Raw genomic sequence first — 22126 nt, forward strand, 5'->3', positions numbered from 1 at the left:
AAACTGCAATTTGAATAGATGACACCTAATGTCGAATGCCTAGATCACTAACATTACTTCAATCTCATTAGTGATATCGTTAAAGATCATTTAACCAGCCACATTTTACGCTAGAAGCATTAATCGCTGAGCGGTTACTCAACACTGCCTCCTTTCAATGTCAAATATGAAGTCACGATGGGATCATATGGTGGTTTCAGGTGCAGCGCCCTTCCTTCAGCTCCAACATACGGTGTCCACAACATTATCCTTACCACATTTATCCCCTCATGGTTAGTCATGTTTGACTCATGCTGTGAGCCACTGGGCTATAAAACCACCTTCCACGGTCCTGCCAAACCAGCAACCCCGTTTACAAACACACTGTCAGTACATCATTTCTTCTAATCTCGACTCCTTCACTCACCGGTTTTATCAGATCCAGAACCTCGTATAAGCTTTCAAACCACAGCATCACCCTAATCGAACGTACGTTGCGCAATCACCTCTCAAGACTGCAAACGAATAGCTAATGATCCATCTTATAGAATGAAATTCAACCTTGCTACTACTGTCATTGCTGCCTTGGCCTTCGTCGCCGGTGCCAACGCCATCTCCTGCCAGTCGCAGGGTGGATCTTGCCACGATGGCGGCCGTGACTGCCCTGCTGGCACTCGTAGTGTCTTCTGGGACAGCGGCTGCGCTGAATCTCACTGGTGGTGGACCCACGACGACAAGTGTTGTGTCCCCAACTGAAGTAATATTTGATCGTTTGTCTGCCGAGCCTTCATGCAGCTTATGGGCTATGTATCGTCTTGAATCATATTGTTTCGTTTGATTTGAAGTTGAGTTGTGTGCCTAAGGATATGATATAAGTTAAATTTTTGTTGGATGACGTTACACGGGACGGTGGTTTAATTGCCACGGTGCAACGGTCGGGATGTTGGACTTCGTGGATGGATAAGTGTCGACATGCGCCACAGTCTAATTGGTAGACACGAGATATAAGACGTTCAATTCCGCAGGATGTGATCGAGGGGGGCGACGCGATTATCCGGACCTCACAGCAGTGGTAATGTTTGCAACTGACTTCATATCGAGGGGAACACAACCGCTCCCCCCCCCCCAAACCCCCCGCGAATGGATAAACTTTCATCCCCTGTGTTAACTTTCCAGCCTGGTCGAGTGAATGAACTAAGAACATGATGGTTTCCAAGTCTCACCGTCTTCGGAGAATCACGTCCTTGCTCAAGGAATAGCGCCACCCGATTGAATAAGTTTCTAATCGATTGATTGCCTTACCAAGGATCGCCTACAAATACCCAGTCAATGTCCAAGTACAACAAGCAGACCTAGACGCTCTCAATGCCGTGATCAAACGATAATCTTCAGCATTCGTCCTGCAGTGGCAGCAATATTCCTGCTATTAGTCCAAGAATTGAGTCAGACCAACTCGCCGTTGCCGCGATTAGACTCCTGGTTATTGTTTGGGAAAATCGGGTGAAAGGGTGACTCTTGAAAACTGGATAGTATCAATCCTCGGAACTGTTCAGTCTGCGTTTCTAAGTCCCGGTGGACAACGGGTGTCAGCTGTCCCAAGACTCTGATGTGCTCTGTGAGAACTAACCTAGTATAAGTATGAAGCTTACCAGAGTGCGGTGGCAGGATATTCATCAGGAAAGAGCACTGCCACAGACAGCCAACCACATCGTCACCGTCACCGATTCACATTTGGTATTGAAATATTGACATTTATACCTATCTCTATGGTCTGTAATCTTGTCAATCCGATGCATCTCACCTCTTCTTTTGCGCTGACTGTTCCAAGGATACGTCTTGTGTCGGATCATCATCATCGACTGCCAGAGGCCAGTGGTATGGACACGCGTCTTTCCTTCATCCCCCGACATTTCTCGCAGCCCTTAGTTTCACTCTACAGCTCGTTTCCTACCTTTCACAGTTCGCGCTCGCTATGTCCGGCAGATACTTGCAATGACAAGGGTTTCTTCCGCTCCGCTGGTATTTCTCCTTCCTCTATCATGGGCGCACAGCAGGTCGTAAATGCGGCCACAGGCGCTACCTGTCCATTGATTCCGTGAATCCAATTCTTCCTCAAACCTGGACGCCTTGTTGACAGAGCACCAGGCAACTTCGGTGGCCAACCCTTATCGGGCATCACGGCCGGTCGCCGTGAATGACGTTAAACTTGACATAATTGCTCAACCCACACCGGTCTGGCTATTTACCAGCCAATCCATTCTGCAGGTCCTTCCAATCATGTAGGCGCTCGATGGTCTTTCCTTTCAGCTTTATTGGCAGTACAGTTCAAAAAATTTGTTATTGAAGTCTTCGCCATTGATCCCTCGGTAACTTCTGCCGGTCGCACCCTGATCAAGAATGGCGTAGATGGACGTAACAACTCACGCACGGTGAAGCCTTCAGTGAAAGCATAGCTGTTTTTTTCGCCCTCCCGATAATTGCACTCTCGAAAAACATATAGAACTTCATGCCGACACACCCGGCAGCAATCGGAAATTGGGCAAACGCATTTGGCGCTTCACTGTACTCATTCTTTGGACCAAATCAGTGAGAGGCTCAGAACATCAATGCATCAGGACGCATAAGCTAATGTTAAGGAGAGTAGGGTGTATCCGAATAAGGGAAATACAGCGACAGGAAATGACTGACAGCCGTTTAAAAACAAATCTAGGAAACAAAACTGTGAGGTACTGGGAAATTCCATTCACGCGTCGAGTCCCGTAACCAATCTAAGAGTGCATAGTCTGAATCAACACGATCTCGCACTGGTACAGTTATAACATTTATGCGGGAGTCGAGTTGCATGATTCTCTCCACCATCTTATCATACATAATTGCCATGAACCCTCTCTTCTTGTTAGGCGCCTCGACTCGCACTTCCTCGATCTTGCGTAGGAATTCTTCTGGGAACCTCTCAAATTCGGGCCTATGAGGGGGTATGATGACTAGGCCAAAAGCAGCCGCGATGTGTTCAAGAAGGTCGTCAGCAGTTCTCTTACTTTGGAAGAATATGTGGGTGACATTCGGGGCTCGTACGAAGATTTCATGGAAGGTGGTAGGTGAATGGTCTGTGAATCCGGTAAAGCGCAATCGCTTGAGGCGTGGAAAGTCAACGGATGGCAGCATAACGGCTGGAATGGCTGGGAAACCATTGAATAGGGTGAGTTCGACCAGCTGAGGCATGGGACCTTTGAGAAGTATTGTCGGGCGACTGATACAGGAGCAGATGTAGAGTGTTTGAACAACTGGAGCCACTAGTTCGAGGATGCTGCAGAAAGAATCACAGGTGTATCTCTATGAGGGAAATCTCACTCGGTCAGACAAAAGAAAAAAATGAAGCTGGATTCCACACGTACAAATCGTGAATCTGTGCTCCACTGGTAATTTTCCGCCGGGCCAACTTCACCGGGACGTACTTGCTCATGGGCAGAGATGAATAAGTGTAAGATTCGGCGCAGGTGGGGAGGTGTAGAGAGCAGGACCTCATAAAATCCCAAAATCTGGCGCCTACCCCAGACTGCCACAGAACGAAATTTTATATCCTCGGATACGTCGCGGACGTAGCGAGAGACCAGGGAAAGAGATCGACCGGTGTACCCGCCATCGTCACAGGCATAAGTGAATATTTTTTTACATATTTCGGGAGGGCACTCCTCAAGCGGTGATGGGCGAAGAGACTGGTTTGGGCGGCAGAGGGAGTCGTTGGCGGGCATGGAGGGTCGAGTCAAAGTAAGAATGAGGCTCGACAGAGTTGTCTTTGTTCTTTTGGCGTCTTTGCAGTCCCACATATGCAACAACCCTGAATTACAAGAAATAGATAGAGAAATTCCAGAGTCGGCGCCGAAGGTCTTGTGAGAAATCCGTGGACTTTCAGCTGACGGGCATACATACACAAGCCGAATATCGGTGTTCCTTGTGGGCTGATTACGGCGATTAATCTCGGTTACTTACTTCAAATTTCTCCCATGAACCAGAATCTGCTGTCTGAGTTTAGTATTGCCTTTCAGCGCTAAAAATTGCCATTGTTTCCGTGCAGATGGTATCAACGATTCCACCACCGGCTTTGAAGCATCCCGCTTGGCCGTTAGCTCCGGAAAGCCCATGCTTTGCAATATCTGGAACTCTGGGAAGTTCGTCAACTCCAGTCAAAACTCGGCCCGCTCACTCTCACCATTGTTACTCAGAAATATGCCGGCAGGATTTCATTTCAAACCATAGCGACGATCTGAGGACGGTAAGCAGTATGTAATAGCTAAAGACATTTTGGTCCAAAAAATTTGGAGCTTGAACTACCTCGAGGGGATAGCGAAATGATCGCCCCGGCTAACATCGAATAGATCAACACCGGAATCGGAGGTCCGGCAGTGGTGTTTCACCTAGTGTACTTGTGAACGTATACAAGGCTGCAGAGAACAGAAAGGATTATTTGAGTTTGTCTTGTTTCACCTCAGACGATATCTCCTCGTACATCTTTTTCTAAATTTAGGCCCTAGAGGGTAACACTGGACCTCAAGTCAGTTGGCTTCAAAATCGACGGCTTGCTTTCACCGAAACCAAGTCACCTTTTCCCTACGGTTTCAAATCAGGTTTTTCATATATGTCATACAAAGAACTATACTTCCATCGACAAGAATACGTGCCGGTCCCGCTCGATGTTGGACTAAGAGGAAAACGGATCAGGCAAGACAGCGACCATTAGCTCACCACCAAGCTGCTGTCGCAAGCCCGAGGGCGGCAGTTGTCCTACACTCAGTTTCTTTGTTTTGTATCAGCCTGTGATACACATCCTAGCAGCAGGTCCCGGCACACGTCTGCAACGTTCAGTGTGACAGGATTGTTTGAAAACGGTACGGAACCGTCGAACACACTCTCCTGTCGACAAGGCAATCGGTTGTGGGAAATTAGAATAAACATTCCATGAAATTGTCGTACGGGGCCTTAGTCTTATCCAACAAGGATTCCTAAATTCTGCGTCGCGTCTCGCATATCACATTGAGGTAGTGCGCTGAAGGAGTTTATCTTTCTCGCCGCAGATTAAATGTGATACTACTTGTAAATTAGCTTGGGCGAATCAGAAGGCGAAGTGGTTGCCAATTAGTCCAGAGTATGTAAAGCCGGATTATGAAAAAGGCTCGGTCGTCTAGGAGTCGATCAAATTAATCTTGGAGCCGGACAATGGCCACTGAGGTGAATTGAATGGACCGGAAGGCAAGATAAATGGGGGAAGTGGAAGGCTTGGAAGATCATGGTCTGTGGATCCTCAGGCGATAAGGGTGAGGTTGGGTCGCTGTTGGGTCGCCGTCGAGTGTGTAGGCCAAGCCTAAACCATGCCGCCCTAAGCGATAAGGTGAGTAACAGGTTTGGGAGGTGATATACAACGAGGGGACGGTACAGTACTAACATCAGCAAAAGGGTTTTCAAAATAGAAGGGCTTAGAACGGCACCATAGAATTTTACGCCTTTCTACTTTGCATAAGATTATATTATATTCAAAAGTTACCTTTCTGATGGATTGTGGTGGAACTAGTTCCATAACAAGGTCTCTAAGCCCTTCTATTTTGAAAACCCTTTTGCTGATGAAGTCACCGGCATACAATAACTTACGTAACCCGTATGTTTTTCCGGTACGATCGCGGCGTTTCATTTTTACATAAGTAATTGTTTTCCCCCTGTTTCTTTTTCGTAGGAGGGAAAAATGCTTACGCCTCCCATCAAAGTGAAGTGAAATCTGGCGAATTTCGGAGCAGGGAAGCTTGATACCTGGAGAAACCTGGTAGCTACGGTTGTCACGCGTTAAGTACTCTTCCGTCATCAGTTTCTTATCGCAAGATCTGGTGAATTAGCCTTTTTCAAATTCAGGGAAGGACTCGCAGAAGTCTCGCTTCATTCGCAGAGCGCCCACTGTCAAACCACGTTGCAGCATGTCAATAATTCTAAATCGGCACGCTCAGCATGTTCCGAGAACTCGGCATTAAAATTGTTGGCAGGACGATAAATATATCCTCATGATGTTCTAAGGATATTCCACAATACGGAGTAAGTTTCGGGTTCACGACAGAGCCCGAGGGTTAACATTTTGGCATTTATATTAGGTCGGTTGAAGGAGGATTTCCATGAGGTATTGCAACTCGCAAATTATGTGGCGCTAAATGTGAAGGAAACCCGCAAACGACACTTGCACGGCTTCTCACTCAAGGGCAAGATGTTATATGCGAAATCTACTAGATTAATCGACATATCTCACCATTTTCCTGAATACGGCTTTACTTCTAGATAAGTAGGAGACTGAGGAACGAGCACGGTCTGAGTGAAATCCGTGTGAGAAACTTGATCAGTGAAATCCATGACTATTATGATGGCGGATACCTCTTCTTCACGTCTACACTACAGGGTATATGCACTATGTAGCTGTTACGAACGTCCGCGATGATGACGAAGAGCTCTTCGGCAGTAATGCAATAACGTATGCACCATTCACAGCACCATCCTCCTTGACGCTCAACCACCGCCCAAACCGATGTTCTTGACCAACACCTGCTGTAATTAATATAGGAGGAGTCGTTCCCGACATTATTGTGGTTGTTGTTGGTGTGGATGTTAGCCACGAAGTTGAGTTGGTCGAACCATTGGTAATGGCAGACGATGAGGAGGTATGTGAAACGAAAAGAGATTTGGGTGGTGAAACGATCTGGAGTGAGTTGATAACACCAGGAACAGATACATTCCCTAGAGCAGAAAAAGATTTAAGTTTAGGATCGAGTTTCCATAATCGAATTTGGCCATCCCATGAACCTGACAATGAGATGAGGGTTGAGAATTTTAGTAAAAGTATGATGAGGCTTACCAGAAACGAACAAGTCGGAATAGGGAAGTGCTGCGAGCGCAGTGATCCAACGTGGTGTTTGAATCGGACCTTCTGTTGCGGAGTGCATAGTGTTAAGGCCATGCGCTAGTGGTTGTGTATAAACAGGTTTTTTCTTGGTTGTAGTCCAGAGGGAAATAGATCTAGTGATAACGAATAGATCAATGGATGAACATTTCGGACTTCAGCAGACTCGCGTACCCGCTATCACCACCGGTTACGAATGTGATTTCATCAATCATGGCAATACAATCCAAACTACCTTCCACAAACCCCTCCGGATCCTGTTCTCGTTCTTTATTTTTCGGCTTCACTTTTTCATTCTCCTCGTGGTCAACATCCATATCATCCGCGCGAAGGGTACCTTCCAAGATTTCACGTATACGACTCCTTCCACCACCGCGGAACACGAGTTGTGTTTCGTCAATGATCTTCCAATAACGCGCGGTTTTGTCTCTTCCTCCGACACTGACGCAATTATCGCCTCGGAGAGAATCGAGAGAGTGAACATGATCTTGATGGCCAAAGAGGGTTTCGACGTAACCCATGACTGTTGGTGAGAGGTCGTAGACTTTGAGACTGCGGTCCAAAGAGGCAGTGAAGAGTTGATGTGAGGATTTTCGGAAGGAGAGAGCCTGGATAAAGAAGAGGATTTAGAATTGGGATATAAGATAAAAAGAAAAAAGCTTACTGAAATGGCATCTTTGTGGTTCATGGGCCCTTGGAAAGTTTTTATCCATACGCCCTTCTCGGCGTCCCACACTATTAATCGACGATCTCTACCTCCACTGACAAGGTATTTACCGTCGGACGATAATGCGAGGGTGAGAACTTCATCACAGTGGCCGTTGACGTCAGAGGCAGAGGTATCAATAACCTTTGCCTTGCCCTTGCCTTTGCCTTTTGCATGTGAAGTGTCTGCGGAGGGTGAAGGTTTGATTTTATAAAATGTTTTGAGTTTTCGACCAGATGAAATATCCCATTTGATGATGTTCCCTTCTTTTCCCGATGTGAATAGGTATTGACCAGATTCGGCAGCAACGGCAGATGTCACGGAGAAGCGATGTCCTCGTGTACGTAGGGTCGGAGGGGAAGAAAGGTTGTACTTGTGAAGATGGGTGAGAAGATGGGGTGGAGAAGAGGGATAAATGAACACACGGAGTCAGCGATAAAGAGATGAACTTTGCCCGAGTGTTCGAGAACGTCTTTCTTTAGGCGTGAAGATATGAGTTCCTTGTCAATTTCAGCAGCATCATATTCGCCGTCAGCTAAGTAATTAATTCAATTTAGGATTTTTGTTTTGCAAAATATTGGGAAGGCATACCAAGGGATTCTTTGACGCCATCGAGGTACATCTGGGCAAGACGCAGCCGTTTTTCCGCAGGAGTTTCATCTTCGTCTTCGTCACCACTTGCACCTGGATCAGGCTCCTCTGGGTGAAGGTCCATGTCATCTACGCCTCCCCATTCGTCATCGGAACGGTCAGAGAGTTCCTCATCGACCTTGGTTTTTTTGTAAGGTGGTTTGCTCTTTGTAGTCACGCCATTGGGACGTTTTTTGAAGGAAGACTCTGTGCGCTTCCGTTTTTTGGAGGCGAAAAAGCGGTCCGGCATCGGGGCAGCGATGAAAATTTGGCGGATGGGCTTGGTATGTTGTTTGTGCATGTGTGATTCCGAGGATAATTACATAATAAAGCACGGATCACCGCCGTCAGTGGTGGCATGCTATTCTTAGCAACAACCATGGTCACGCGTTTGCCAGCTCGTTTTCTGCCTTTGCCTTTTCTCCTCCCAACATGCGAATCCTCACCCCGGCGTCTCTTAACCCAGCCATCCGAAACGTCCAGTACGCCGTCCGTGGCGAGCTCGCCATTAGGGCAGAGGCCCATCGTGAAAGACTCAAAGAGGAAAATCATGGCCTGCCTTTCGATAAAGTCATCTCCTCCAACATTGGAAATCCTCAGCAAAAGGGACTTGATCAGCAACCGCTGACATTTGTTCGGCAGGCAAGTCAACATCTACCTCCAATTGATTATTCTGACCGAACCCAGGTTGCGGCTCTCACAGAGTGGCCACCGCTAGCTGACCTTGCACCGGGGGTCTTTCCTCCTGACGTCGTTGCACGCGCCAAGGAGCTTATACGCGAGATAGGTTCAATCGGCGCCTATTCCCATAGCCAGGGTGTTCCCTTTATCCGCAAAAATGTTGCCAACTTCATTCAAGGTAGATCAGTTTCGTCGTACCACTTGTCCTCACACCTTCTGATCGTTATTGAACTCAGAGCGCGATGGTTATCCGGCCGATCCTGCCCACATCTTCCTCACGGCCGGTGCTTCTGCAGGGGTCTCGCTCTTAATCTCCATGCTCATCACCGGACCCAATTCGGGTATCCTTATTCCCATACCGCAATACCCCCTTTACACTGCTACGTTGGCCCAATACAATGGCACACCTATCCCGTACTACCTCGATGAGGCTTCTGACTGGTCCACTTCCGTGGAATCTATAGAAGTGGCTCTCAAAGAGGCCATTGCAAAGGGTATCGAGCCCAAAGCTCTTGTCATCATTAATCCTGGCAATCCTACCGGTGCACTTCTTGAGGAGAGCACCCAGGAACGTCTTGTCAAACTTTGCGAAGATCATTCATTGGTACTTCTCGCAGATGAAGTCTACCAAGCGAACATTCACAATCGCGCCACTCATCAATTCATTTCATTCAAGAAGGTGGTCAGTAAGATGCAGTCACCGGTACCACTCGTGTCATTCCACTCTACGTCAAAGGGTGTGACAGGTGAATGCGGGAGACGCGGAGGCTACTTTGAATGTACGAATATCTCCGAGCCAGTTCTGGCTCTCGTCTACAAAATGATGTCTGTGGGCTTGTGTCCGGTTGTGTCGGGTCAGATTGGAGTGGACACGATGGTCCGACCGCCGAAACCTGGAGAACCGAGCTACGAATTATGGAAGAAGGAGACAGACGCCACGCATGCTGCGCTGGCGTCGCGGACTCGCATCATGGCGGAGCGTTTGAACAAGCTTCCAGGCGTATCTTGTGTGAACTCGCCGGGGGCACTGTATCTGTACCCCCAGATCCGCCTATCTAAGAAGGCGATAGAAGCTGCCAAGTCGAGAGGCAAAGAACCGGATGCATTCTACGCACTAGAACTGCTGGACAGGACGGGCATTTGCGTTGTGCCCGGTAGCGGGTTCGGGCAGAAGGAGGGTGAGTGGCACTACCGACTGACCTGTCTGTGTCCAGGGGTAGAGGAGTACGTGAACAAACTGGAGCGCTTCCACAGGGAATTTGTGTCGGAATACAATAGTAGCTAGTGTAGAACAAGTCCAGCAACGTGTGCGGCACGAGGAATATCTGACATAAAAAACGAATTTCTATCAGACGTAGCTTCTCGCACTTGATCCTCTGGCGTAATTTGCGCAACACACCCATAACGAGGATGCTTAGTCAGCGCATGGTCCGTGCACACTTTGCTTTAAGGGCCTCCGGGCCTGTCAACGATCGTCAACAAACCCGAATCGTCCGTCCTGCACGCCTTAGATGATGATTATATACACCAGCCAGCTCCTCGCCTCCCTTGCCCCCCACTAACCAGCTAGAACACCCCTCAGCTGGTTTATACCAGCGCATATAAGCACTCACCATGGTCAGTACACCTCCTATCTCGACACCCGTACACACCCGCTCACCACCGCCGACAGGTTTTCATTGAAAGCAAAAAATACGCCTGGTAGGCACCCCTCTTTTTCTGGTGCACGTCCACTGACACCCTATCAGCGAAACTTGCATCAAGGGACATAGATCCTCTGCCTGCAAACACACAGATCGCCCACTCTTTGAGATAAAAAAGAAGGGGCGCCCTGTAACCCAGTGTGAACACTGTCGAGAACTTCGGAAAACAAAACAAGTCCATGTTAAATGCATTTGCGAAATCAAGAACGATCCTACTAACGTGTACAAGAAAGGTGTGCACTATCACTCTTTTTTGACTTGCAGCTTGCTCATTGATAAGGCTCTGTCCATCTTCATCTTTACTTGCAGCAGGTGCAAAGGCTCCAGAGAGTGCCGCGTTCCCCAACGGCCTCCCCGAAGCGCTTGCCTTGGAGGCGTCGGTTGGATCCTTAGACCCCCGCACAACGGCTTCGGACCCGTCCCTCCCGAGTGGTATGCCGCCCTTGGATTGTGTCCTCGAGTGATGAGTCGCCGTTGCTAATGTAAACGTTAGGGGTAGCTCATCCTTGCTCATGTATGACGGGCGGTTGCCACTGCTGGACTCCTCGAAAGTCGGCACCCAGACCTCGCCGCAAGACCGACTCCGCGCTTGCCGCCAATCTGAAACCGCTGGCCACGGCTCCCATCTCTCCCACGGCCACGTCCCCAGGTTCGGATGTCCACACTCCCCAAATCGAATATCCTCCTCCCGCCGCTTCACATATCCTTGCCCGTATATCAGAGCTTCGTCCTGTTCTCCCTCGCCCCAGTGCTCACCATGAGCCTTCGTCTGGTATTGCTCACGGGCATGGTAATCGCCATCACCACGAGAGTGCTTTCTTCAGTCCTTATGGACGGGCGTACGATATCAATCATATCCATGTCCCTCCTGTTGCCGACGATGTGCCCTCCTATGGCGCTCCTCCTCCTCAGAAACCACAAATTTATGACCGCGCTATCGCCAAGTCAATACCAATCGCCCAAGGTTCCACTCCAAGTTCCGAGCATACTCCCGTCACTTTTCCTTCCTCCTGTACATGTGGTGATGGATGCAGATGTCCTGGATGCTATCACCATAATAGTGCCGCACCTCCAGCCTCTCCTTCCGCGTATGCCACATGCATCAATCCAGGTAGCTGCAGCACTTGCCTCGATTGCACAATACTCTCGCTCCCTCCCGACACCGCCTTGTCAATACCGGAACCCTTGCAGGCAGAAGCGATAGATGAATGGATACGCCAAGTCCAGGTTAACCCCGACTCTACGATTACCGCATCTAATAGCAATGACAGTAATGGAAATGTGATAGATGATGGCCGCTTTGCGGGCTGGGACAGTCTTGCGCAGCTGGCTACAGGTCGTACCCAGTGTGCAACGTGCAATTCCTTCTTCTGTACCTGTGAGAAGGAAGCTGCTGATGACGATCGTCAACGCCGTGAAGTGACCAACGAGGATTCCGCCTGTTGTGACAAGCCTAAAGTGCCTTCGGTGGATATGGGACAAGGGAATTATGAATCGTCAGATTTTTTGGATTATTCAATGCTTGGGATAAACGATGTCTATCTCGACTCGGCGATGGATGTTTTCCGAAGTCGCTCTCCGTCTTCATCTCCTAACTCGAATCCCGAATCTTTCTCTCAGATGCTTTCGACGCCGTTTGCCTACCCAGCCTTGGTCGAGAAGATGTCACCATCTCAACAAAGCATGTACATCAACGGTCGTGGATTTTACTCGGATCCTTACCTGAGTATGAGCTCCAACGAGCGTGGCGTCGACAATTTTGGGGTGCTTGATACTCCCACCCCGTTCATGCCGATGCAGGTGTCGAATCTGGATTATCCAGTCGAGAACTATGCCATTAGCAATCCCGACTCGGACTCGGACTCTTATGATTCTGTAGATGACTTTGGGTCGCTGCCGTCTCAACAGCCGTCAGACAAGGCACCGCGGATGTCCGTGTCGCCCGTTCCTTTGGAAGGAATGCGGACTTTGTACTAATAATGTAAACGGTAAATCCATAGTGGACCCGAATGTGTTGGTTTTTCCTTTGAATTATCTTCTTTTTTCTTTCTTTTCTTACCTTTTGGCCGATTTTTAAGTATTCTATATCTGCTGCTGTACAGCTTCCCAGTGGGGGGCGTATAGTCGTTATCTATAAGCGCTTCTTTGCGTGTTCTATATAGTTCAATGTTAGTTTTCAACCGTTTTTCATAAAATCTACATACGGCGTGATTTATCCTCATCTTGTTTACTTTTTCTTCTTCTTGATTTATTCTTTTTCGAGCACGTTTGCCAATGCGCGTTCTATATCTCACTGACAATTAACGATTCATTTTGCAAGCGGTATTTGGTTTTTGGCATACCCATTTTATTATTCTGCATTTCTGGAATCAAATTACACGAACAATTTATACAAGCATTTCATTAGGGGCACAGAATGGAATTCGGGGGCGGTAGAATCGGGCGTCTAATGGCGGTGACGACATGATTTTCTAAAGGCAATGCTGTCAAGCAAGAGACATGATTGGGCCAGATGACCGTTTGGCCTCTGAAGAATGCAGTGTCGGGCAGTGTTCATGCACATGGATGGGGAATTTCTACATATTGATTTCTCACTTGACCGTTCGGAAGCTGATTGCGTTTCGTTTATCTCCTTGGGACGTCCTTGAGCTCCTTGGGGCATGCATAATGAGGATGGGGTCAAGACGTCATGGGGTTCGTCATCCGATCCAACGTTTCGTTCGTTTTTAGTTCTTCTTTTCCCCCGTTTTTCTCATCGAATACTCATGCTGGATGTATAGAAACAGAAGATGTCCTCCACGCCCATGCCCACGCCCTCAGGAGAATTGTATTTACTTGCTTGTAACTCAGGGGTGGTTGATCGGGCTGGAGATCGATTGATCTAAACTCAATTCGAATTACGTCAGTGATGGATGCATGCATTGATGAACTATGTTTAGCTTTGCGTACAGGAGCAGAGCTGTGAAATTCTCGATTTTTCCGGCTTTCTGTGTAATGCCTCCCGGGTCTCGGGAAGGGGAAGGTGCCAGCAATTTTTGGTTGTTGCTGAACTTTGATAACGAGTCTAAGACCCAGGGAAGGGGAGAGAAAAGGGTTCTTTGGTATTGGTCGGTGAGAAAAGAAGAACACACACCAGACCGGTCCAGAAAAGCGTGCGCTTCCAATCGAAAATCCATGATGCTCTCTAATCTCACATAGATCAAAAAGAAGAAAAAAAAACATACATCCCTGATCCGAGTTTGAATTCGATCTAATCTATCATTGGTTACGTAAGCAAAGTCAATTCAATTGAAACGAACGTCGGAGGAAAAATTCAATCAAACCGATGTATGAACGAAGGAAAAAGAAGTCCACAAAAACAAGCTCAAACAAGCTTCTTTTCTACATAGGATTATCAAGGAGTTAAGGTGGTTCTGACTGGGTTGTTTATCCAAAGTGATCGTCACGACGATTACCATGATACTTCGAGAGTTTGAGACCTCGTGTATTTCGCGATCCCACCAAAAAAATTTATTTGGTCATCGGATTTCGTTCGGATAAATGAATGAATGGAATAAGTCGGGCGGGATATAAGAGAAATTTCACATATCTCATGATACTTATTTATATACATATACATGTTTTCCATCGCGATAGAAAAGGGGAAGATAGACTTGACTATAAAGCGTACTTATCTATTGACATGTTATTACAATGTCATAGCTCAATTGACGGAGTCGGATGCGGGGGCCGATTCCGGCCCACTCTCTTCTGAGTCCTCGGTTGACTCTAGCTCGCGATCGAGCGCTGCTAAACCTGCCTTGATGGACGGCAACGTATCTCGAGTCCCTTGACGGATGGCGTAAGTCATTAACATTATCCTGTAGGCAGCATCTATCACGGCCCAAAGTCCGTCATCATAGACTCCGAGAGAACATGCATTCTCCTTGAAACCACACACAGAGCACATGTGGCTGATTAAATTTGGGGTAGGTAATATGTTTCCAAGTATTCGGGCGAACTGCTCTTGGTCGTCTAGACGATGGATATTCAGGGCAGGTGGTGATCTGAGGCCTAAGAGGCGACAGAATAGAAGATCTGTACGTTTAAGGTAAAGATATTCCATGAGGATGGGGAACATCTTGGGATGTCTTAGGGAGATCTTCACGGTAGGAAGGATGAACTCCCTTGTGCTGGAGCCTTCGGGTGGATCAATTTGAGGAGGGAAAATAGGGAGGTTTGCGCAATGAGCTGCAAACACGAGACTGTGTACCGGGTATGAGTCAATTGTCATATGAACGCGGGGGTATGGCACGAGTGGGTTCTGAGGTCCATATACTACCAGGAAGTGGGTAGGACCGACAGAAGACGCATCATTGACGACTATCCGTACTGTTACCGGATTATCGGACTCAGCCTTAAATGTATAATCATGTGTAGCTTGATACATACTGCATGATAATAAAGTTAATTGATTATACGTGAGTCATGCGGTCGAACATACCTCTGACACAGAGTATTGTCCATGAGAGTGTCCCGGATGTAGCTGACGTCGACCTTGGCAAGGCTCGGGTCAATAGCCTCGATGGCCTCTTTCGGCACCTCCATGTACTCGGGGCGAGATAGGGAGAGCGGGTAATTCGTAAACTTGTCGAAGGGGTGGAAGAGAAGCGAGGAGCCCTTCTCTTTAACATCATCCGGCAAACAAGTCGGTAGCTGCAACGGTGGTTGGAGGGCGGGTATACGGATGACTTGCGTACGTAGATTCATCATTCTTCGACGTTTTGCTTGCTCGACAGCGTATCTAATGGGTTTGAGCTCCCCATTTCGGACACGGCGGCGGTTGGAAATAGCATGGAAAACGCTTCGAAAGTGATTAGATACGAAAGGTCTGCCCTTGTTTGGCAGCACACTCTCGCCCTCCGTAGACTTGTCGGTGTTATCTGATTGCAGAACCATGAAGAGAGAAGTTAGACGACTGCAGGAAAAGTGGGTGTTGGGAAATAGGAAGACACAATCTTCGGAGATTATATAGACGTGGCGAAGAGGGACGGACAATAAACCAGAAAAAATGGGTTAGAGCCTATCTATCAATTCATCCCACACAAATTAGGAAACCATGGGCTTCAAAGTACGGACCCACAAGTATCACCAGTAGTAAACAATGTTCACCTTGTGACTATTCTGGTCTCTGGCGGTAACCGGCCACCAATCGCCATCGTTGAAAACAAAGACATATTATCGAGTCCAAGCGCAACACACAGGACTATTGTCAAGCAGGACCCATGACTCTAAAGAACAAGAGACAGAAGGGGCCGCATCTCGAATCTTGCCGGACCTGATCTGTAGCTCCGAGTAAGACAAAGCGTCGTGAGAATGTCTTGTGGTGCGTGCACAGCCAACTTGAGTTTTGTTGTTCGATTCTATTTCATAAGTTTAGTGAGCCTCCGTCGAGGAGAATGCAAGCAATATGTCAGAGGAGTGATGCGGTGTCATATCTTATGAACCAATCCAACGCAGTAGTATGACGACCGTTGAAAGCCTGCCTTGGCAAGAGAGGATTATCATGGTCTAGCATGGATGGGAGGGTTTTTCGTTGAAGTGAGTGGAACAAGAACTGGTGCTTGACGACGATGATAGGAGCTGATGACAATTAAAACTCACATGACATCAAGATAAGCGTATATATCGTTTTCTATTACCCGGTATGCTTCTATGACAAATAATTGTAAGCGGAGAGGACACTGTATGAACCTCCGTTCAACCCATGAGGGACGGCTGCTAGCACTGTACCTCTTTGCACCGTGGTAAGGCCAAACTGAAAGCAATTCCGGCGAGAATGATCCCAACCACTACAAGGTAAACCAAATCCCCTCCTAGTAGTTGTCTCTCCATAGATATAGAAAACAATGAAGATGCCGAGATAGGAGCAATGGTCCTAGCCGCGCACCCAGCCATCTGGACGATGCCATTTATGGATCCGAGTATAGGTTTGGGAGTAGTTTCAGCGACGACCACATGAATCGCACCTACGATACTTCAATGAGCGAAGCAAGGAAATCAACAAGGCCGACCAACCGTATCCCATCCATGCCATGAATTGGAAGAAAAGCTGAACCGCCATGTATATACAAGTGCCGACTCCAACGCCACCATCGCGGCGGGCAAGATGGGTCGAAACTGGGAACATCAGGAAGCATATCAGAAAGGATGCATAGGAAATTTTATATATCAGGCCAGCTCCACACTCCCTGATTAATCTGCCAAGCAGGACTACCTGTATGAAGGCATTCAAAAAACCCCAGATACCCATGATCATACCAATCTGGTAAGGGTTGAAGCCCAGACCACCAAATCGAAGTTGGGTTGAATAAACGAGTGGCATGAGAACGGAGTAAGCCATCTGTGTGAATGAGAGGAAAAAGTAGTTAACGATGATCACTAGCGTCACTTTGGAAGTAAGCATTGAACGTAAGGTCGGACGTTCAGAAGTCGAAGAGCAGGAACTATGGGTCGGACTTGTGGCGGCGCCATAATCTGTGTACCCATCGTCCAGGAGTCTATCTGTAGAGCTGCGGGACTGTGGATTTTCCAAGCCTTGGCTGCTTTTTGAATGAATTGAACTGTCCGAATGTGTCTGCCCAAGCAGCATAAATCCAAACGACACGGGGATTTAAGTAAATGCTAACCTCTTTGAAACCTAAGAATACAACAATAGAAGTGAACAAAGCAATAAGCGCAGAGACGAGGCATGGCAAAAAGTAAGGGTGACTCTTGAAAATCTCAATTTTGCTGAACACGTGCGGCCACCTTTGGGCCGGATTGCTCAAAGGGCCGCCTATGAAAGGTCTAGTGTGCGGATAAGGACTTAAGTTTAGATGATCCAAGTGTCATAACGTACGCAATAGTCGAGCCTATACTCCACATGAAGGGCATCATTGCAAAAGCATCACCAATATTTGTCTCGTCAGTCAGCTAAACAGATGAGCTCCACAGTCTTTCATCATTTTTGATTAACAACTGACTTCTACCATGACCGTTTTAGATACGCCTACAAAGACTTGAGCAACAGTATACAAGGAGCACTCCAAGAGATAAACATACCAATGTTACCGTTGAACATTCCTTGGAAAGAACGAGCGAAAATCAGCGGCCAGAAGGAAGTTGAATAGCCAAACCAGAGCATCGCGAAAGTCAAACCAAGCGGGCCTAGGAGCAGCACGGGTCTCCTACCGATCCGATCAGACAACCATCCCCAATGAAAGACGGTGATAGTTTCGGTAAAGAAAAATGTGGATTCCTATGGCGAAGGAATAACGGGTATACATCTGCAAGGTGATAAGATGATACTACTTACGATGATACCGGCATAATAGCCTGTCCAGTTGTCGTCGCCTTTCGTGATCCCAGTGTCGCGGATAAATTGATTGATGAAAGGATAGATGACAAGTGCAGTAATGGGTTCTGACAACTGGACGAGAAGGACAAGGGATAATTGGAATTTTGGGAGTGGTGACCTTTGTTCCTCGAAAGAAACTGCTGCCAGAGCATCTGAATCTTCGCTTGTCCAGTGAACTGGTGTTGAGGGACGTTCAACTTCATAATTCAGGTTCTCTTGTGGAATTGTATCATCTTCGCGCTGAGAGAAAGTCATGGAGAAAATAGACTGTACTGCGGAGCGAGGATATCTTATGTAGTGAGTGGAGAGTTCAGTAGACCAAACATGTGACAAAGAAGCAATCCAACTTCAGAGACGACTTGTTGACTTACGGAAGAAATTCTTTTGGAGATCGAGCTTCGAACATCTCGGTCTCCGTCGAACGATGATCCGGAGTACAACGGCAAGAGATGGCCGCGCTCCCACTCCCACAGGATGACATCATGGATGAGTGAGTGTAGCCTCCTACTCAATCCCTCATTAAGCTCCTCCAGAGGGATTGGGTGGGAGTGATAGTGCACCGAATATGTTTATAGGGAGCTAAAATTCGACGTTTGAGATTTTCATCGGGACGGTTTTCTCGTCGTAAGCCGGACATTCACCTGCCAACAAACATACAGGCTGGAGACGTTGAGGACCTGTGGGCCGTAGGGCCCGAAATCACTAGGTGATGAGATCGAAGCTGGAACGCGGTCGCGTCACCCAAAACGCGAACTTCGACCCTGAAGTTGGCTGGCCGGAGTTCAAGTTATGATTCGGGTGGGTGGAAAAATAAAAAATATAATGTGGTGGTGCGAACCGCGTAGGACCGCACTGGTAGAGGTAGTAAGTTAGAAAGGTGTAATACGTGACGTGACACGCCTACGACCACCACTCCGAAAAATCAGACCAATTTCCTACGCCTTTTGGCTGATTAATGTAGTGTCTAATGACAAGACTCAGGCTGATTGTAAACTTATCGGGACGTATGGAGAGCAGCAGGAGTTGAATTCAAATATGTCCGCAACTAGGAATTTTCATTTGTGGGGGGGAGCTTGTACAGGCTTACTACTTGTACTTACTACTTATCCGACTACCTCTCTCAAGTCCAAAAGATCGAGCAAACCGCCCCTACTGGCACTCTTAGTATGCGTGCGCCTTTTTTGTTGTTGCAGAGGAGTGGGATAGCGGTTGGCGAGGAGGAATACGGAGGCTGGGATTGCACTCAAGGCGAACAAATTTGTCTCTGTTCACGTACTTGCCATACGTAACCCATCATGCCGCTATTATCTGCCAAGTTGTGCCTCATTCCGCCGAAATCACATCAAAACAGGCGTATATATAGCTTCTATCACCCGGCTATGATGAGAGGAATTGTAAGAACAACAAAAGTTTTTATTCGGAGAGGAGACTATAAGGACGCCGGATGCTAATGAGAGGCGTCCGCTAGTACTGTACCTCTTTGTGCCCTGGCAAAGCCAAACTGAATTTGATCCCGGCGAGAACTACAGCGACCAGCAGAAGGTAAACCAAGTCCCCTCCTACTAGGTGTCTCTCCAAAGATATAGAGAATAATAAGGATGCTGCGGTAGGAGCGATGGTCCGAGCCGCACATCCAGCCATCTGAACGATGCCATTCATGGATCCAAGTATAGGTTTCGGAGTAGTTTCAGCGATGATTACATGAATCGCACCTGCGATAGCTGAATGAGGAGAGGAAGCATAATTCGACAAGGTGGACCTACCATATCCCATCCATATGACGAATTGGAACAAAAGCTGTACTGCAATTGATATATATGCCCCGACTCCAACGTCTCCATTGCGGCGGGCAAGATGAGTCGAAACTGGGAACATCAGGAAGCATATCAAGAAGGACGCGTAGGAGATTTTATATATCAGACCCGCTCCGTATTTCCTGATTAGTGTGCCAAGCAGGTATAGCTGTACAAAGGCATTGATAAAACCCCAGATACCCATAATCATACCAATCTGGTAAGGGTTAAACCCCAGACCACCAAATTCGATTCTCGTCGAATAAACGAGTGGTACGAGAACAGTGTAAGCCATCTCGGTGAATGAGAGGAAAAGATAATTAATGATGATTACTTGCGTCAGCTTGGACGTAAGCATGGAACGTAAGGTTGGACGCTCAGAAACCGAAGAAGAGGGACTATGCGTCGGATTTTTGGTGGTGCCATAGTCTGTAGACTCATCATAATCTAAGAGTCTATCTGTAGAGCCGGCGGATTGCAAATCTTTTGAATTCTCTTCCCTTGCTTTCACTTCTCGCTGCGAGCGGGCTGAGAGATCGGAATGGGTCTGCCCAGGCGGCGTTAATCTAAATGATGCTGGGGTTCAAGTAAATGCGAACCTCTTTGAGCCCTAAGAACGCAAGAAAAAATGTGAACAAGGCGAACAGCGCAGAAACAAGACAGGGCAAAAAGTAAGGGTGACTCTTGAAAATTTCGATTTTGTTGAACACATGCGGCCACCGTTGGGCTGGATTGCTAAAAGCGCCACCTATGATAGGACTAGTGTATGGATTAGAAGTTGTTCACACGATCGAAGCGTCGTAACGCACCCAATAGTTGAACCTATACTCCACATAAGAGGCATTATCGCAAAAGCATCTCCAACATTGGTCTTGTCCGTCAGCTGAACTAATGAGCTCCACCATATTTAACCGTCTTTTGAGAAACAACTAACCTCTACCATGATTGTTTTAGATACACCTACAAAGACTTGAGCAAGATTATACAAGGAATATTTTAAGAGCTAAGCATACCAATGTTACCGTTGAAAATTCCTTGGAAGCAACGAGCGAATACCAGCGGCCAGAAGGAAGTTGAATAGCCAAACCAGAGCATCGCAAAAGTCAAACCCAGCGGGCCTAGGAGCAACACAGGCCTCCTACCGATCCGATCAGACAACCATCCCCAATGAAAGACGGTGATAGTTTCGGTAAAGAAAAAGGTGGATTCCTATGGCGAAGGAATAAAGGGTATACATCTGCAAGGTGATAAGATGATACTACTTACAATGATACCGGCATAATAGCCGGTCCAGTTGTCGTCGCCTTTCGTAATTCCAGTGTTGCGAATGAATTGATTGATGAAAGGATAGATGACAAGAGCAGTAATGGGCTCTGCCAACTGGATGAGAAGTACAAGAGACAATTGGAATTTTGGAAGTGGCGACCGTTGTTTCTCGAGAGAAACTGGTGCATCTTCACCAGCCATGTGAACTGGCGTCGAGGTGCATTCGATTTCATGATTCAAGTTGTTTTGTGGAATTGTATCATCGTCGCACCTAGAAAAAGTCATAGAAAAAGAAATGTAGTGAGGAGCGAGAACCTAAATGGTGAGAGGAGAGTTCAGTAAAAAAAAATGTCAGAAGCAATCCGCCTTCGGGGATGACTTTGGGATCAATAACTCACGGAAGGAGCCATTCAAGGATTCGAAAATTCTCGGGGATACCTCCATTCGTTTAGTCGGTCCGATGATCCCGGGGTAGAGAGTGGGGTGTGGCCGTGCTGCTACTCTACTGCTGGCAGGGTGACATCATGGATGAGTGGACTGGGCAGGGTGTGGCAAGACAAACATAGGACATCGGGCCAAACATGTAGGTGTTGGCAGCTAGCTGTAGACGCGTCTTCGAGGCTTTGCCGAATTTCCTACACTTATGCTGTTTAATGTTGTGTTCATCTGGGGATTTGGAACTCGACTGCTAGGGATTTCGGACTCCTGTATAAGTCTTCTATCCGACAGCTTCTTTCAAGTTCGAGAAGTCGAGCGAGCCACTCTTACCGCGATAGTCAAGGGAGTACCTGCCGCATGATGCCACCAGGCCATCTGGTCGGTCTTGCCGGCAGGACAGCACCATGACTGCCGAAAAACATCTTGCCATACATACTAGATATCATGCTGACATCTTCTGCCGAGTCGCGCCTCGTTCTTGCACAATTCGACCAAGTGGGTAGAGCATTGAGATGAGAAGAAAGCGAGGAATGTGTTGGCGAAACGCCTGGCATGCCATCTGACGTCTAATACGTATAGCGGAGAGTGCAGCCACGTGGAAGTGACCGTAAAACACTGGTGGAC

General features: G+C 47.5%; 9 protein-coding genes across 9 annotated transcripts; 3 read left to right on the plus strand and 6 right to left on the minus strand.

Moving 5' to 3' along the window:
• Positions 1-231: 231 nt before the first annotated feature.
• On the plus strand, positions 232-876 carry AGABI2DRAFT_194962 (hypothetical protein). Its single transcript, XM_006455300.1, has 3 exons — positions 232-365; positions 419-468; positions 528-876. The coding sequence occupies exon 3, from the start codon at positions 529-531 to the stop codon at positions 733-735; it is 207 nt and encodes a 68-aa protein (XP_006455363.1). The 5' UTR covers positions 232-365; positions 419-468; position 528; the 3' UTR covers positions 736-876.
• Positions 877-2964: 2088 nt separating this feature from the next.
• AGABI2DRAFT_53209 (hypothetical protein) lies at positions 2965-3677 on the minus strand (the record flags this gene model as incomplete). Its single annotated transcript, XM_006455301.1, has 2 exons — positions 2965-3310; positions 3397-3677. Coding segments are annotated over 2 exons (627 nt in total), but the record flags the coding sequence as incomplete, so codon positions are not given.
• Positions 3678-6418: 2741 nt separating this feature from the next.
• Positions 6419-6589, minus strand: AGABI2DRAFT_153378 (hypothetical protein; the record flags this gene model as incomplete). Its single annotated transcript, XM_006455302.1, has 1 exon — positions 6419-6589. One exon carries the CDS (start codon positions 6587-6589, stop codon positions 6419-6421), a length of 171 nt encoding a protein of 56 aa, XP_006455365.1.
• Positions 6590-7041: 452 nt separating this feature from the next.
• AGABI2DRAFT_75915 (hypothetical protein) lies at positions 7042-8493 on the minus strand (the record flags this gene model as incomplete). Its single annotated transcript, XM_006455303.1, has 4 exons — positions 7042-7515; positions 7572-7985; positions 8039-8148; positions 8205-8493. The coding sequence occupies 4 exons, from the start codon at positions 8491-8493 to the stop codon at positions 7042-7044; spliced, it is 1287 nt and encodes a 428-aa protein (XP_006455366.1).
• Positions 8494-8641: 148 nt separating this feature from the next.
• Positions 8642-10730, plus strand: AGABI2DRAFT_138566 (hypothetical protein). The gene is made up of 5 exons (XM_006455304.1): positions 8642-8885; positions 8931-9102; positions 9161-10541; positions 10597-10625; positions 10673-10730. The coding sequence occupies exons 1-3, from the start codon at positions 8676-8678 to the stop codon at positions 10207-10209; spliced, it is 1431 nt and encodes a 476-aa protein (XP_006455367.1). The 5' UTR covers positions 8642-8675; the 3' UTR covers positions 10210-10541; positions 10597-10625; positions 10673-10730.
• Positions 10731-11120: 390 nt separating this feature from the next.
• Positions 11121-12760, plus strand: AGABI2DRAFT_138567 (hypothetical protein). The gene has a single exon (XM_006455305.1). The coding sequence runs from the start codon at positions 12311-12313 to the stop codon at positions 12602-12604; it is 294 nt and encodes a 97-aa protein (XP_006455368.1). The 5' UTR covers positions 11121-12310; the 3' UTR covers positions 12605-12760.
• A 1441-nt stretch (positions 12761-14201) lies between these two features.
• On the minus strand, positions 14202-15565 carry AGABI2DRAFT_180483 (hypothetical protein; the record flags this gene model as incomplete). The annotated part of the gene is made up of 2 exons (XM_006455306.1): positions 14202-15057; positions 15111-15565. 2 exons carry the CDS (start codon positions 15563-15565, stop codon positions 14331-14333), a joined length of 1182 nt encoding a protein of 393 aa, XP_006455369.1. The 3' UTR covers positions 14202-14330.
• Positions 15566-16387: 822 nt separating this feature from the next.
• On the minus strand, positions 16388-18260 carry AGABI2DRAFT_121287 (hypothetical protein; the record flags this gene model as incomplete). Its single annotated transcript, XM_006455307.1, has 8 exons — positions 16388-16635; positions 16685-16786; positions 16853-17243; positions 17296-17455; positions 17508-17581; positions 17632-17657; positions 17711-17906; positions 17964-18260. 8 exons carry the CDS (start codon positions 18258-18260, stop codon positions 16388-16390), a joined length of 1494 nt encoding a protein of 497 aa, XP_006455370.1.
• Positions 18261-19399: 1139 nt separating this feature from the next.
• On the minus strand, positions 19400-21265 carry AGABI2DRAFT_180485 (hypothetical protein; the record flags this gene model as incomplete). Its single annotated transcript, XM_006455308.1, has 8 exons — positions 19400-19717; positions 19769-19870; positions 19928-20345; positions 20398-20557; positions 20608-20681; positions 20733-20758; positions 20812-21007; positions 21065-21265. The coding sequence occupies 8 exons, from the start codon at positions 21263-21265 to the stop codon at positions 19470-19472; spliced, it is 1425 nt and encodes a 474-aa protein (XP_006455371.1). The 3' UTR covers positions 19400-19469.
• Positions 21266-22126: the final 861 nt, after the last annotated feature.

Source organism: Agaricus bisporus (assembly GCF_000300575.1).
Source record: "Agaricus bisporus var. bisporus H97 unplaced genomic scaffold AGABI2scaffold_10, whole genome shotgun sequence".
Taxonomy (NCBI): domain Eukaryota; kingdom Fungi; phylum Basidiomycota; class Agaricomycetes; order Agaricales; family Agaricaceae; genus Agaricus; species Agaricus bisporus.

Bases quoted from the DNA above. Each gene is read 5' to 3' on its own strand.
- AGABI2DRAFT_138566 (XM_006455304.1), top strand. From the start codon at position 8,676: ATGCGAATCCTCACCCCGGCGTCTCTTAACCCAGCCATCCGAAACGTC. The intron at 8,886-8,930 runs GCAAGTCAACAT...GACCGAACCCAG, and splicing joins CGCTGACATTTGTTCGGCAG to GTTGCGGCTCTCACAGAGTG. The intron at 9,103-9,160 runs GTAGATCAGTTT...TATTGAACTCAG, and splicing joins TGTTGCCAACTTCATTCAAG to AGCGCGATGGTTATCCGGCC.
- AGABI2DRAFT_194962 (XM_006455300.1), top strand. From the start codon at position 529: ATGAAATTCAACCTTGCTACTACTGTCATTGCTGCCTTGGCCTTCGTC.
- AGABI2DRAFT_138567 (XM_006455305.1), top strand. From the start codon at position 12,311: ATGTACATCAACGGTCGTGGATTTTACTCGGATCCTTACCTGAGTATG.